Source organism: Callospermophilus lateralis, chromosome 10 (genome assembly GCF_048772815.1).
Source record: "Callospermophilus lateralis isolate mCalLat2 chromosome 10, mCalLat2.hap1, whole genome shotgun sequence".
NCBI lineage: Eukaryota > Metazoa > Chordata > Mammalia > Rodentia > Sciuridae > Callospermophilus > Callospermophilus lateralis.
In genome coordinates this window covers 1,472,229-1,488,083 of record NC_135314.1, presented here as the reverse complement: position 1 = coordinate 1,488,083, position 15,855 = coordinate 1,472,229, and the positions used below count along the sequence as shown (strand labels likewise).

The following is a 15,855-nucleotide window of genomic DNA, read 5'->3' as shown; positions in this document are numbered from 1 at the left end:
TGCTTCCCATGGCTGGGGAAGAAACAGGCTCTCTAGTCCTGAAAACCCATGACAACCTCCTGGAGATGGGGGAGGAGGACTCCCTGGACCTCAGAAAGAGGCCAGAGGGCTGCTTTTGGTCCCCACTGCTAGCCTTCTCTCAAGCTACTACAGGGCTCTGGACTACACAGGGTCAACTGAGAGCCCCTTGGCCGGCCAGAGCTGCTGAGAGGTGGCTGAGGGCAGGCCACCGTGGCAGAAAGGCCAAAGGCCCTGAACCAAGCAGACGTTCGTGCATCTTCTCAGGATCTATGTTGGGGTATCCCCACAGCTGGCTCCTACTTCTCCCAGATGGAGTACCCATTTCCAACAAGCCTAGAATGACCCATCTACAGGGAGACAACTGGGTCTCTGACCCACCTCATAAAGCAGAGGATTGGGCAATCTTGCTCCAGAATGACCACCCTCTTACTCAAGGGCACATAGGGATTTAAAAGGTTGGGGACAAAATCCAAACATGCTGGCTGTCTTTTCAGTGGACAGGCTGGCCCCAAGTCTTTCAATGACCTGGCAGGAGCCTCTCCCTAAGCACCCTCTCCCTCCTGTAAGAGGCCCTGACTGTGGAGGGAAGGCATGGTACAGTCGCAGACAGTGGCCCAAGGTCCTCCTGATGGGGCCCTATGAGGGGGTGGTTGCCACAGCACTGAGCACAAGTGGGCAACAGGGCCTTGGGCCTGCTGCAGAGGCCCAGCCCCTCAGTGAGATGAAGTCACCGTCCCCAACAGACTCTCAGGGCTGACGGCCCTAGAGGGAAGGCCTGGCCAGGAAGTGGCTGTACAGCAGATGCTCAGCCCAGGGACTCTGTCTCAGCACCGGCCACCAAGCGCCAGCACTCCTGAGCTTGCCAACGAGCTCCAGGAGACCCTGCCTGCACACTTCCTCCTCGCTAACACCTGCTGCAAGAGTACAGTCGCCCTCGCTGCCTGTGTGGTGAAAGGTAAGGAGGTGCAGTGCGCCCGGGAGAGCCCGACAGTGTATGTAATGGCCGTCACCACAAACACCCTACAATCTCTCTACACCCACGTGTCTCCTGGGATAGAGGAAGCCGGTCCGTTTCTGGTCAGCGACCTCATCTGCACTACTTACAGAGACATTCTTCAGGCATTCCTCACAGGATCTGTTTGTGTACCGAGAACAACCTGTGGGGAAAGACAGGCATCGTGAGGGTCGTGACGAAAGACAGCTCACAGGCTGGGCAGACCTCTGAAGGAGTTCCAGGGCCCTCCCAGCACCAGCCTGCTTTAGGTACGCAGGAAAAACATCAACCCCTGCTGCCAGCAGGGGACCTGGACTAGCAGAGGCAAGGATCTTCAGGGAAGAAAGATTTCAAACACAAAAGCTGCGCTCTGCCGCTGGCCTCTGGAGAAGGTGAGCCGTGGGGCTGCACACCACCATCAATGTGACCTGAGCAGCAGGCCTCAGCACCCTCCAGGGACCAGAGAGGCACAGCAGTGCCAGCAGCACTGCCCACAGCAGCCAAGTTTGCAGACTTACTGTTAGGGTTTGGATCCCCCGCACCCAGAGGCTCGCATGTTGAAGGCTTGGTCCTGGACACAGCGACGTCCAGAGGTGGGACATTTAGGAAATGATGAGATCATGAGCTCGACCACATCAGTGGATTAATTCATGTGAGAACTAATCATGGGAACTGGCCACTGGAGGTGGGGGCCTAGTTGAAAGGAGTGGGCCCTTGGGGACTACACTGTCCCTGGCTGCCATGAGCTGACAGCCCTCCTCCTCCCACCCTGTGCCAGGACGTTCTGCTCTACCTCAGGCCCAACACATGGAGCCAGCCCACTGCTCTTGTCAGGATGGCCAGGCGCAGCCCAGGTCCCTGGGGTCCCAAACAAGGAACTGAACAAGGCCCACACAAGTAACAGGCAGAGTACAGAACATTTACTGCAAGTAGAGGTAGAAGTGGCGCTCCCTAAGAAGAGCAGAGTGGGCAGAGCAGGGGTCAAGGCCCAAGGTCTGGAATTAGGTCTTCCAGGCTGAGCTGTGCGGCTTCTCTTCCCTGAGCAGACCTGACGGAGGACCTCACCCATTTGCCCCACTGATTACTTTAAGATACCTAAGTAGAATATTGCCCAATTTCCCCCCTTGGTGACTTTGGAAAACCTAATTAGAATACTGCCCAGTTTACCCCCATTGGTCATTTAAAAACACTGACCGGTGGCAGGTGTCATGGTGGGAGTTGTTATGGTAACGGAACTTATCTAAAGCAGGGACATGATGACTCGCACTCGTCTCCCTGTCTTTCCCTCCAGCAGCACCCTTCTTGTGCCTGCCTCTGCCATCTCGGTGCCCCTGAATCCTACCTAAGACCTCTGAAACTGTGAGCCTAGCTGAATCTCTCCTCAGGCTCTCCATCTCAGGTGTGTGTCACAGCGACAAACAGTGATCACACTCACCTAAAAATCTCATAAGCCTGTGGCCAGCCTCCCCTGGACAGGGTTGTTCTCCCCAATCAAAAGGGAGAAGCAATGGCCTGTCAGCCTGTTCCAGTCACGAGGAGCACCTGGGACTCTGCCCACTAGCTGCAGGAAAAGATCAAACTCCAAGTGGCCACCAGCTTTGGAACACGAGTTAGTCAGAAGTGAAGACTAGGGTACACACCAAGAAGTCCCCACAAGCTATTGGTCAACTGCCAACTGCTTCTCCCCACCAAGCCTTGCAACACACAGTGCAAAGAGCTCATGCTCAACGTTGCTGGTCGCCAGAGAAATGAGAATTAAGGCCCCGAGGACAAGCACCTGCACACCCACAGAACGGCTAGAGACTGCCCTGCAAGTGGTGACAAAGACAACAGCAACCGAGCCTGGCTGATGCCGCCGTTTTCAAAACTGGCCTGGAGGTGCTCAAAAAGCAAACAGGCACCCTTTATGACTTGCCAATCCCACTCAGGCACTTCGCCCAGAGAAACGGACACACGTCACAGGAAACCCCAGCAGGGACACTCACTGCCACAGTACAAGTTAACAATGCCACACTGGAAAGAGCCCAGAGATCCATTCTAGGAGGATGGACAGGCAGGCCAGAACATCCACAGTGGAACACTTATCTAGTCACAAAAGACAGAAAACAGACGACGAAAAAACACTCATGGACTGAGAGAAGGCGCACATCAAACCCACGCCCCACAGCTCCACACGTGAGACTCCTTGGCCCTCAGCAAGGAAAAGGCTTCAAGCGCAGCCCTGGGTGGGAGAGGCAGAGCACTCTGGACTGATGCTTGCTTCTGGCAGGGGTCAAGGTTATGTGGGGGACTCGTCCAAAGGCACGTTCAACTTTCCTGCACTTCACCAAAGGAGAAATTCATCTTGAAAAACAAGACAACCTCGGATAATGACAGGTGTGACAGTACAGGGGGTGTCTACCAGTGACTCCAGGTGCACTATGGGAGGCTGCAGCTGGACCTGGACAGGTGGACTGGCAAAATGTGCAGACCAAACCTAAGTGGAAGGACGAGACCAGGAACTACTCGATTCTTCCCTGCCCTCCCTCTCTAGGGCAGACCTGAACTAACAGGCCCACTGGAGTCCTTCTAGTTAACAGTCCAGTTTCTCTACGTTTTACTTCTCTAAATGAAATCTACTTCATCGGAAATAAAAGCACATTTTGACACCTACCATTCCACAGTGACTGTCACTGAATGGTGCTATTCTCAGTCTCCTGCTATGTACTGTTGATCTATGTTGGTATTTTCTGTAAATCACTTTAAATACTAGGAACAGAAGATTTTATTCAGTCCCAGGAGGTAAAGAAAACTGACCACCCATTTTTAAAAGTCGCCAGTGTCTTGCTCCAGGAGATGGGGAAACACAGCTATGGAGCAAAGAGATGGCTGAGCTCCCCGACACCGGGCAGTGAGGGCCTCGATGAACCTACTGACAATTGTGACTGGCTTCCAAAACAGACAGCTGGAGGGCTTTTCCAGATCAGTGACTGACTCAAAACCAGGCAGTGTGACATCCTGGTTTCAGGAGTGGGGAACAGACATATCAGGGTAACTGGTAAAATCTATGTACGGACTGCATGTCAAATCAAGTATTGCAAATATTAAAATATCAATGTTCCAAATATAATATGCAAGTATCAGTGCCAAATGTCCAGACTGTGCTAATTATATCCACTTGTGCAGAAGAGTGTTCTTGTTCTCGGGAGAAATTACACCCAGGGGTAAAGGGCCACCTCAGCAGCTTATTCTCTGGGTTGGCTAAATAATAATAAGCAATTTGTCAATCTGCAATAAACATTCTTAAAGAAATAAAATAGAAGTATTTTAACGTTAAGACACTAATAAGGAGACAGAGACAGATGACCAAGCAACCCAGCACCGGGATTCTTGGGCTTTCCTGAGCTCAGGAGCTTCCTCACGGCCCCAGAGGGAGCATGGGGCCTGCCTACCATGCCCACTCTCCACTTCTGTTCACAGGTCTACAAGCAAGAACACCTTCCTCCTCATCAGTCAAGTGGCCCCGGGGACAGTGATGATGATACAGGGACCTCCTTTCACAGGATCTTCATTCTGATAAATGTCTTGTGTAAACTGAAAGAACCAAGCTCCAAGATACACTCTGGGTTACGGGCCAGTCTGAGTCAAGGAGTAGATGCAGAGGAAGAGGAAGAACTGCCCAGTGGCTCTTCCCACCCTCCTCCTCTGCACACCAAGAACAGGGAGGTCTTCACCATCAGGCAGTCCTTGTTAAGATGAATTCCAAAATGGGAAAGGTTACTCCATTCTCCTGATGACATCACACCTCACCATCTTGAATAGTAAGGAAGGAAATACAATAAGCACTGTTATTGCTCATGAGAAAGGCAGTGTACATTTTTCAGAAGCCACAGGCCATCCTTACTCATCATGGGATACAGAAAAACAAGTGCTGGAAATAAGAAAACATGCCTGTGGATTTCCTAAGTGTAATACCGAATGTGAATGTCTGACTCCTGTGACTCTGAAGCTTCACTTAGAGTCTACTGATTAATTTTTCAAGAATTTTCAGACTCATTCACTTTGGAAATTAAATAAAGACCAAAAAAATAAAAAAGTTCTGTCAGAATATACTAAATCATTACAACTCATTTTTAGCTCTTTTCTAAAGTTTCAGGTAGGTCAATTAATTATGTACAAAAGGACATGCCAGCACATGAGGTATACTTTTTAAAACCAAGGAAACAGTAGGCACCACACATCTGTAATCCAGTGGCTCACGAGGCTGAGACCAGAGAATCTCAAGTTCAAAGCCAGCCTCAGCAATGGCAAGGCACTAGGCAGATCAGTGAGACCCTGTCTTTAAATAAAATACAAAAGTAGGACTGGGGATGTGGCTCAGTGGTCAAGTGTCCCTGAGTTCAACCCCAGGTACAAAAAAAAAAAAAGGAAACAAGAGAAAATATTCTTTATCATGCAGCACCTGTCACACACACCCCACCACAGCTTTGTGCCCACTCTGCACAGTGACAGGTACAGAGGACACCTCCATTGTCAATTTCAGGTGAAGAAAGAGGGCAGCTACCACTTCAGTAGGCAATGAGGTGAGATGTGATAGTGTCATCAAAACCACTTGAGCATGCCACCACGGCATCTTGTGCCTTAACCCATGTTTCTCAGGGTGGGCAAGATGCACCTCCACGCCTGGTCCCACTATAAGGACACACCACTCTTGACAACAGCCACTGTTCCTTAGAATGCCTGTTGAAGGTTGAAGCTGAAGTCCTAATAGGGACTGTCTTCCCTAGATGAAGTTCTTGGATTCTATAAACAATTAATATGGGATCCAAAACCCTATCAAGGTCTCTTTTAATTTCATGAATATTGCTCTAAAGATCTTCAATATAGTTACTAATGTCTACCCTCCACCAAATCACACAGAGAAGTATTTAAAAGGCATTAAAAAGTGGAGGTGTTGGATGGCATGACGCCGTGAAGTACCCTTGTAAAGACAATGTTTTAAACACTAGTAGTCATATTCCCACTGAACAATAAACAGTAACCATCTCATACCAAGCCCATGTTCTGTAGAAAAGCAGTGCTCCTCTCCAGGGACTAGGTGAATGCAGACCCGGAGGGCACCTAGGTGAAGAACAGCTACACAGGCATGAAACTAATGTCCCTTTCAAGATATCCCCAATAAGACAACAGTCTGCCCACCGAGGAGGGCAGCCACCACCTGGAGAAGGAAGTTTCTTGGTTGGCACACTGGAGCTGCACTACTGGGTGAATTCCCAAGTTGCCCTTGAGAAGTCCAGGGCAGGAAAACAGAGTAGCCGCACCCAGCTCCTCAGGCTGCCTTCCTCGTCCCACTCCGGCAACAAAGCACACACAGCCCTGTCTTAGGCCTCCGTGACTCTCCCAGATGCCCGCTGTCTGGTGAAGAGCATTCACTGTACACTTGTGCTCACAACTCAACTGAGACCCCAGCCCTGTACAGTGTTAGTTGGTGTCTTCAGCAACACACTCAAAAGACACCTAACTGAAGTCACTAACGCCAAGCACACTTGGAAATGCGTCAGAAACAAACACTACGCAATGGATCACTCAAAACGGTCACAGAGAGAAAAGGTGCTTTAGAGTCAAGAGAATTTCGACAGAAGCTGATCTAACACGAGTTGAAAAAAACAACAGCCCCTCGAACGGGGCCAGGTCAACCCTAACTGCAAAAGTCAGGAATCGGGCGAAGGTGCCACCGAGGCTTCGTTACTATACACAAGTGAGCACCATTTCTAAAACAGGTCCGACGAGACCCTCCAGTGAGCGCCTGGAGGGAGCCTGCCGGCCCTGAGGCCAAGCTCTGCTCGGCCCTGCCCTCCGGGTTCTGCCAGCGAGTGCGCACTTTCCGCCTCCACACCCCTGCACCCCGCGTCCGGAGGAACTCTGTGGGTCACCACTGGGGCCCCGCAGCTGGCGCGTGGGACCCGCGAACGCAGAGTGCCCACCGCACCTCCACCGCACGAAGACCCCGCACCGCCAACTTCCAGGCAGAGGCCACGGCCCGGGGCCGACCAACCCTCTCCTCGGCGCCTTTGGGGAGTAAGGGCCCGCCAGCGTCCGCCGCTGTCCGCGACCCCGGGGGCGGGGTGAGCCCAGCGCCACAGCCGCAGCGGCCCGACCGAGAGCCACCGGGGCCTGGCCACGCAGAGCGGCGCCGCGCCCCGCCCGCGACCCCCCGCCCGACCCCGGGCCTCACCGGCTCCGAGCGGCTCCTGCGTGGCGGCCGCCGGGATGAGCAGCAGGACCAGCGCGGCGCCGGCGAGGGGCAGTGCCCAGCGCGGCGTCGGCCTGCGAGTCCCGCCTGGCGCCATGGTCCTTCGGCCGGTCAGCAGTTCGGACGCGAGCCTACTCCAACGCCAGCCCTGCGGCCTCTGCCCGGAAGGCCGCGGCGCCGGAAGTGGGCGGGAGGGGCGGGGCCGGGAGTGCGCGGCCCTGGGCTCCGGCCAGCCTCCAGGCCGCCTGCGGCTCAGTGCGCCTGCGCGGCGAGGACCTGCGCCGGACTGAGGCGCCTGAGGCTCAGTGCGCCTGCGCCTTGGGGCTCGGTGGGTCGTGCGGGTTGAGCGGACCGTGGCTGCGAGTCCTGGGTTGGAAGGCGTGAGCCTGGCCTTGAAGGGCTGCAGATGGGGGCCTCAAGCCTGCCACGTCCTTGAGGGGCCCGGGCAGCCCTGAGGGTAGGAACGTCACGTTACTGTGCGTTACTTGCTACTTGCGTTGTTACATTATTCTGTTAAGGTCCGTTCACGGCCCTTTAAGAACGGTGGAAACCACCTCAAGGTCTCTTAACTAGGGTCCCCGGGCTGTCGTCTTACCCTGTGGGCTTGGCTCCCAGCGCTGCAGGGGCGCGGGGGGCGCGGGAACCCTGTGCTGCTGGGCCGCCCTCGCTCACGCTCTGGGTCACGTCCTGAGCCGCCGGCACCTTCCCCAGGAGAGGGAGGCGTCTTGTTGAAGGTGAGGCCAGGGCCAAGGATTGGTTATCAAAGGAAAGGAAATGAGCTGCTATCAGCTCACCTCTGAGTGGCACTTCCCCGCCCACCAACCCACCGGCTGTTAGCACCTGGGAGAGGGGGGTGCACTTCCCCGCCCACCGGGCTGTTAGCAGGGGGGGTGTGCACTTCCCGTGTGCACAGCCTGTTAGCCTTGGGGAGGGGGCTGCACTTCCCCATGGCTGTTAGCACTGGAGAGAGGGTGCACTGCTCATTTCTGCGGGTAGGCCCTAGGCCAGGTAAGAATTGCATCAAGAAGGAAAGGTGGGGGCTGGGTGGTGGCTTAGTGGTGGAGGACTCCCCTTGCACTTGAGAGCCACTGGGGTTCCATCCTCAGCACGACATTTATAAAAAAAAAAAAAAAAAGTGTGTCCATCTACAATTAAAAAATAATAAAAAAAATAGGGGACAGTTAACTTAAAAAAAGAAAAAGAGGAAGGAAAGATGGATAGGGCTGGCTCCTGGCAGGGCCCACTGGGATCGTAGTAAAAGTAGGAGTTTTGGCCACAGGTTCCTTGGTGTATTTCAGAAGGGCATTTCATGACTGTTCAGGTGCACTGAGGTAGATTTTGTCAGGTCAGTGACCCCAGCACCCCCACTGACATAGGTTTTGATTCAGGGCTTGTAGATGAAGCCCCCTGAACCGTTCCAGAGAGGACCCCTGCCTGAAGTGAAGAAGGAGTCGAACAAATGGTGAAGACTGCAGAAGGTGGCCCCCAGTTTATCAAACATCAAGTAACACATTTGGAAGCAGCTCAGAGATGGCCTGTGTTTTCTCTGCTTGAGCCTGACTTTAACTCAAATACTCTTGCTTGACTTTTTTTTTCTTTAATATTTTTTAGTTGTCAATGGACCTTTATTTCATTTATTTATGTGGTGCTGAGAATCGAACCCAGTGCCTCACATACTAGGCAAGTGCTCTGCCACTGAGCCACAACCCCAGCCCCCTCTTACTTGACTTTTTGTGTCTGACTTTAAATTCTTTCCTTGGGACAGAAGAACTGAGGCATGGAGCTTCAGCTCCTCACTGTCTGCGGCAGTCTGGCTGGGCACAATTCACTGCTGGGCACAAATCTCGAGCCACTTGTTAAGCAGAAATAAACTTTATTTTTAGAACACACAGGCAGCACCACATGAGCTCTTCAGGAATTCCCTGGGAGCCCAACTGCCACCACGGGCTTCCCACAAGCCTTTCACCCCCACCCCACCCCCACTCCTCCTGCTCTTGAGGCCGATTGGCTGGGTCGTGTGGGCGGAGCCAAAAGAGTCCCCCAATGAGCAGCTCCATGGTCTGAAAGGGTGGGGAAACAGCCCAATGAGCATCACTGCAGAGGAGCCAATCAGCTGGCAGCTGGAAGTTTGCTGGGGCAGCTGTGAGCCAATCATCACATCCTTCAGGATCCTTCCATTTTAATACCATCACACTTCTATGGGGATTAGTTGCCACCCCTAGGCCTCGAAGTGTTTGAGTGGCTTGTTGTAAAGGCCAATCTTTTGGCTATTCTTGATCAGAGATGATGCTAAGATCTGCACCTGTGTCTAGTAGTCCATTGAAATTTTTTCCTTGAATATTAAGTTTAACATAGGGCGAGAATCTAAATTTAAAGAAAGCATAGCCCAATCTATACCTGTGGAGCCAAATCCTTTGGAACCTCTTTCTGCATTATGACTAGCAAATTTGTCACGTGAGCTAGGGAGTATTAATAACTGTGCAATCCTATCTCCTGGTGAAATTACTGAGACACCCTTGGAGAACTGGCTATAATTTTTATCTCACCTTCATAATCGGGATCAATTACCCCAGGACTTATCATAAGTCCTTTTAGAGTAGAAGAACTGCGTCCTAATAATAAGCCTGCTGTTCCTTGGGAAAGAGGTCCTTTTACTCCTGTGGGAATGATTTGAACTCCCATCTCTGGAGTTAGTACTGCTCTGGCAGAGGCACAGATGTCCAATCCTGCGCTTCCTCTGGTTTGTCTGATAAGGGAGTTAATGGATAATGTGTCCTGGTCACTAATCTGATGGTGTTGCTGCGTTCCTTCAATGCCCCATATATTTGTGGTTGTGGGCCCCGGGGCATTGGGCCCCCTCGTCCTTTTTTTGGCAACGGAGTACCCTCTACAGTAGTCTGAGAACGGCATTCATAAGCCCAATGTTTTCCTCTATGACGTCGTGGGCAAACACCTGGTATTTTTCTTTTTTGATCATACCCAGTTTTGTAACTTGTTTTAAACCCTCCTCCTATGGGGCAATTCCTTCTAAAATGTCCTGCTTGACCACAATTATAACATGTTTTTGGCCTGGCACCTAAAGTCTGCTGTACTCCCCAGGTTACTGCAGCTGCCAAGACTTGCTCCTGCATCACTGGTTGACCAATATCTCTACACAGTTTAATGTATGCATTTAAGTCTTTATATTTACAAGGTCTAATAGCCTCCCTACACCATCTATTGGCTTGTTCGAGGGCTAGTTGCTTGATTAATGGCATCGCTTGTTCTACATTCCCAAAGACTCTGCTTGCTGTTTGTATAAGCCTATCCACAATCTCAGTGTAAGGTTCATTAGCTCCTTGTATTACGTTAGATAACTGACCTTGTAAATTTCCTTGTCCTTGTAAAGTCTTCCATACCTTAATTACAGCTGAAGCGATTTCTGAGTATATGGTAGGATCATATCTAGTTTGTTGCTGCTGATCCTCATAAGGTCCTTCTCCTAGCAACATATCTAGATTTCTCTGTGGATACCTGGCTGCTGTATTTCGCTTGGCAGTCTGCATACACAATTCCTGATTAGCAACTCTCCATTACAGATATTTTTCTCCATTTAGCACAGCCTTGCATATGCTAGCCCAATCTGCTGGTGTCAAGTTATAATTTGCAATGGATTCAACCATGCTTACAGTAAAAGGGGCTTGAGGGCCATAGGCTGCTACAGCTTCTTTTAACTGCTTTACAGTTTTAAAATCCAAAGCCTGGTGATATCGCTGCCCTCTCTCATCTTCAAATACAGGGCATGCTAATCTTTGAGGTCCTGTCTCAGGATCCCATCTATCAACTATGGGGGTTGGGGGCCACCCAGCATATGTTGTCTCTATAGGTGGAGCTGTTGGTTGGACACTTACGCCCTCTGGTGATAGAAAGGTATTAGTAGCAGCCTCCCATTGTAACTTCTCCCCTGATAGCCCTTCCTCCTCTAAACTTTCTTCTCCTGTCTGACTAGCTCGAGAGACTTCCTCTTTTACTTGATCTAAGATGTCTTCTCCTTCCTCTACCATAGTCTGAACTGAAGGCTTTGGACTAAGCAAACGAGATCGTATCAACGTCCATAATGTTAATGTGCCAACTGGCAGAGTTCCTGGGTTTTTCTTTTCTATCTTTTTAAAATCTTCACCATGATGGTCCCATTGTGATAATAACAACTCCTCCTTAAAGAACCATGGGCTACATTTTTGTATAGTATCAACGTATGCCCTAATTATTCTTGGTTTTACTGAGGTGCCTCCTTCCTCTAGCAATTTACTTAACACCCTTTCCGTTTGATTTTTACTAACTTCTGATCCCATTTTTCCATAACAAAGATAACGCAATCCACTAGGATAACACAAAACAAAACCGAAACAAAACGGAACAAAAACACACTGTATCAATTTTTCTATTTTCTTGAAATGTGCATCTGTTCTCTTGCCCTATCTGTTCCTCAGGGGCAATCAGCTTTTCTCCCATCCTATTTATTTCTAGGGACAGGAAGCTTAAAAATGAAATGAAACAAAATGAAACAAGAACACACTGTTTCTTGAAATGGTCACCCATCCTCTCGCCCTATCCTCAGGGGCAAGCAGCCTTACCTTGTCACTTACTCCCAGGTGTCCTGGAGCTCCCCATACGGGCCACCATATGCCGCAGTCCAGCTGGGCAAAATAATCAGGAGGTGACAAGCAACTTGAAGGTTGAAGCGGGAACTGCTTTATTGTGGGGAAACTCAGCAGGAACTGAGCGGGAACTCAAGGTAGCAGTCACCCAAGGTAGCAGGAGCCGCTTTATTGCGGAACAGCAGAGGTATATATACCATACTGATTACACACAGCTTGACTCAATTAGCATCATCTAGATACAGCAATCAGCCAAATAGGAATCCCCACCATCTAAATGGCTCGGTGGCATTGCTTCACAAAATACTCCTCCTGGCAAACTGCCAGGCCCCATCTTGACTTGATTTGCTGTCCCCAACACCGTGGGAATTCTCCTACACCATTGGGCCTGCTCCTACACCATGGACTGCTCCACACCATGGGCTGCTCCTACACCATGGCCTCCCCTACACCATGGCCTGCTCCTACACCATGGCCTGCTCCCACACCATGGCCTGCTCCCACACCATGACCTGCTCCCACACCATGGGCTGCTCCCACACCATGGGCTGTTCCCACACCATGGGCGGCTCCCACACCATGGGCTGCTCCCACACCATGGCCTGCTCCTACACCATGGGCTGCTCCTACACCATGGGCTGCTCCTACACCATGGCCTCCCCTACACCATGGCCTGCTCCTACACCATGGCCTGCTCTTACACCATGGGCTGCTACTACACCATGGGCTGTTCCTACACCATGGGCTGCTCCTACACCATGGCCTCCCCTACACCATGGCCTGCTCGTACACCATGGCCTGCTCGTACACCATGGCCTGCTCCTACACCATGGGCTGCTCCTACACCATGGCCTGCTCCTACACCATGGCCTCCCCTACACCATGGCCTGCTCCTACACCATGGGCTGCTCCCACACCATGGGCTGCTCCCACACCATGGCCTGCTCCCACACCATGGGCTGCTCCCACACCATGGGCTGCTCCCACGCCGTGGCCTGCTCCCACGCCGTGGGCTGTTTCCACGCCGTGGGCTGTTCCTACACCGTGGCCTGCTCCTACACCATGGCCTGCTCCTACACCATGGGCTGCTCCCACACCATGGCCTGCTACCACACCATGGGCTGCTCCTACACCATGGGCTGCTCCCACGCCGTGGCCTGCTCCCACGCCGTGGGCTGTTTCCACACCGTGGGCTGTTCCCACACCGTGGGCTGTTCCTACACTGTGGGCTGCTCCTACACTGTGGGCTGCTCCTAAACCGTGGGCTGCAGGAACCGTGGGCTGCTCCTACACCGTGGGCTGCTCCCACACCATGGGCTGCTCCCACACCATGGGCTGCTCCCACACCATGGACTGCTCCCACACCATGGGCTGCTCCTACACCGTGGGCAGCTTTTACACGGTGGGCTGCTCCTACACCATGGGCAGCTCCTACACCGTGGGCTGCTCCTACACCGTGGGCTGCCCCTACACCATGGCCTGCTCCTACACCATGGCCTGCTCCTACACCCTGGGCTGCTCCTACACCATGGCCTGCTCCTACACCCTGGGCTGTTCCTACACCATGGCCTCCCCTACACCGTGGGCTGCTCCTACACCGTGGGCTGCTCCTACACCGTGGGCTGCCCCTACACCGTGGGCTGTTCCTACACCGTGGGCTGCTCCTACACCGTGGGCTGCTCCTACATGTTGGGTGTGTTCCTACGTCATGGGCTGTTCCTACGCGATGGGCCTGCTTCTGAGCCATGGGCGTGCGCCTACTCCATGAGTCCCAGGAAGGATGTGACAGCTGACACCTCCCCTTGAGGTGCTCCCGGGAATAGAGAAACGCCTTTGGAATCTACCTAAGCAGTTACCTCAAACACCTGCCCTCCCCTTGTGGCCTGAGTCAGCTGCATGGTCCTGGTCAGTGCTAGACACTCCAGCTTGGTTTCCCTGCAGAGACCGTTCCCTCATACCTTTGCCTGATTCTACAGAGGACCCTTCCTTCCCCATTTGTGGCCTTTCTACCTATTATCTCTCCTATTTTTTCCTTTCTTTTTGTTTTGGTACCAGGGACTGTCTGTTCTCCCTCATCGGAACAATTCAGTAATGCAGAAGTGAAGAAAACAACGCTGGGCGGGTACAGCCCGGGGTCCTGTTTATCACCCAGAGTCGGTGCATGGTGCCCCAACTCGTCTGGAGCCCCCCATGCAGCCTTGGGGTCGAAGAGTCCCAGCTCATAGGCAGCACAAGCTGGGGGGCCCTAGAGAGACCCAAGGGTCCTTGAGCAGTCTGGAATTGCAGAGGAACGCTGTAGTCACAGTGACATCGACTTGGGACAGATGGAAGAGTTCTGCAGAGCCATGGAGCAGGCCACCACTCACTAAGGCCAAAGCCCCGTCGTCGTGGATCTCCAGGGAAGTTCCCGTGCAGTGCCTTTTACCTACCTGGAGTTGTGCAGGGGTACCTGCTGGGGATTTTCACCCCATTTTGATTTGGTAGTGAAGTGTCTTGTGCTGGTTTTTTCATTATTTTGAGTACATTCCTTGGTTGGTTGAAGAATTACTTCCAGAGAAGTTGCATTTAAAATGCTCACTACATCCCGAGCCTTAGCACGGCCACCCACTCTCCACTGCAGCCAGGGCTGGCAGCAACATTAAGCTTAGAAGGCGGCGGCGAGAAATCACCCAACACAGACATAATTTTCAAATCAGGGGCGGGATGGCTCTTTGACCTCAAGGGTCAGCTTCCACACTGCAAAGAGGGCTTGAGCCCACGGTGGGTTTATTTTATGGTGGGAACATCAGAGGCAAGGATAGGGTTTCAAGGGTGGAGTCTTGCTTCCTGATGTCTTGTGGTCAGCAGATGGATTGACACCTTGGCCAGTCCCACCCATCTCAGGTGTTGTGTGGGATCTTAGGCAGAGCTGGAGGAGAAGGTGCAGCTGCACCCTGCGATCACTCCTGACAGGGAGCTCGCACTGCCAGGCCTGTCCCCTCATTTGGCTACTATGGGCAAGAGTCCACACACACACACACCCATGGACGGCTCCTGACAACCCACCAAGGTCATCAGCACTCAGGGGGCAAGAGCCTGTGAGGGTCTGAGACCTAGGACCCCTGCAGGGGAGCCGTGGGTGGGGCCTGATGTGCAGCCTTAGGGCAGCAGGGCCGTGGGCTCTGGGGTGATGGGAGGCCAGGAGGGGGAGGAGCCATGCTCAGCCAGAGCCCAGTCCCCTTGGCTGGACAAGGCAGGACGCAGGGTGTGCCTCCTGGAGGGTGGGGTGGCTCCCGGCGGGCAGCAGCTCTTGCTGGGAGGAGGCGCACTCACACCCTGCCATCACTCCTGGTGGGTTCTGGAGCTGCTTCATGCCACATGGGGCCTGTCCACCATTCCTTGGGGGCAGCCAACCTCTCTCAGGGCCCATAGTGACTTTTTAATAAGACGGAAAGCATCATCTCTACGCAGTCGTGGAGCTGCAAGAGAAGCCAGGGGCTCGCCCTTTCCAGTATCAGCCAGAGACGGCTTCTGGTGTCAGTCCTGGGTCAAGCAGGTCACAAGGGCAATCGGACAGGTCCTGGGGGGGCCATTCAGACCACCTGTGATGGCTGGTGCCAGGTATGGAACCAGGGCTGCTGCCGTCATGGCCTGGAACAGGTCCTGGGCAAACGGGAAGTGGGTGGACACACGGCAGCATGTGCCGGGCTGGAGCAGGACGGGGAAGACCAGACCCACCTGGCGTCAGCCCCTGAGAGGAGCGGGGGTCAGCTGCACAGTACCCCAAGCGGGTTCAGTACAAGACCTGACTCGCTTCTGCCTCAGAGCCGGTCCTTAGAGCAGAAGGCAGGAGCTGGATGGGGGCTGGGGGGCACCTGGTGGGCCCCAGGCCACAAGCTGAACCAGGCAGTGCTGCGGCCAGAGCTGGGGGTGAGGCTGGACCGGCACGGAGGGCAGCCGCCGTCTGCTCTGGGAGAGGTGTGCGCCCCCCT

The 15,855-nt window shown here is 53.0% G+C and overlaps 1 protein-coding gene across 4 annotated transcripts in view; it reads right to left on the bottom strand.

Annotated features, from left to right (window-relative positions):
- The window catches only part of Pttg1ip (PTTG1 interacting protein), a 40,945-nt gene extending 33,531 nt beyond the window's left edge, over nt 1–7,414 (bottom strand). For all 4 annotated transcript variants that reach the window (XM_076869086.2, XM_076869087.2, XM_076869090.2 and 1 more), the window contains exons 1-2: nt 7,230–7,414; nt 1,126–1,178 (exon numbers count right to left, since the gene is read on the bottom strand). In XM_076869086.2, the coding sequence (XP_076725201.2) occupies nt 1,126–1,178; nt 7,230–7,344 (168 nt within the window). In that variant the 5' untranslated portion in view covers nt 7,345–7,414. The remainder of the gene's footprint in view (nt 1–1,125; nt 1,179–7,229) is intronic.
- Nucleotides 7,415–15,855: the final 8,441 nt, after the last annotated feature.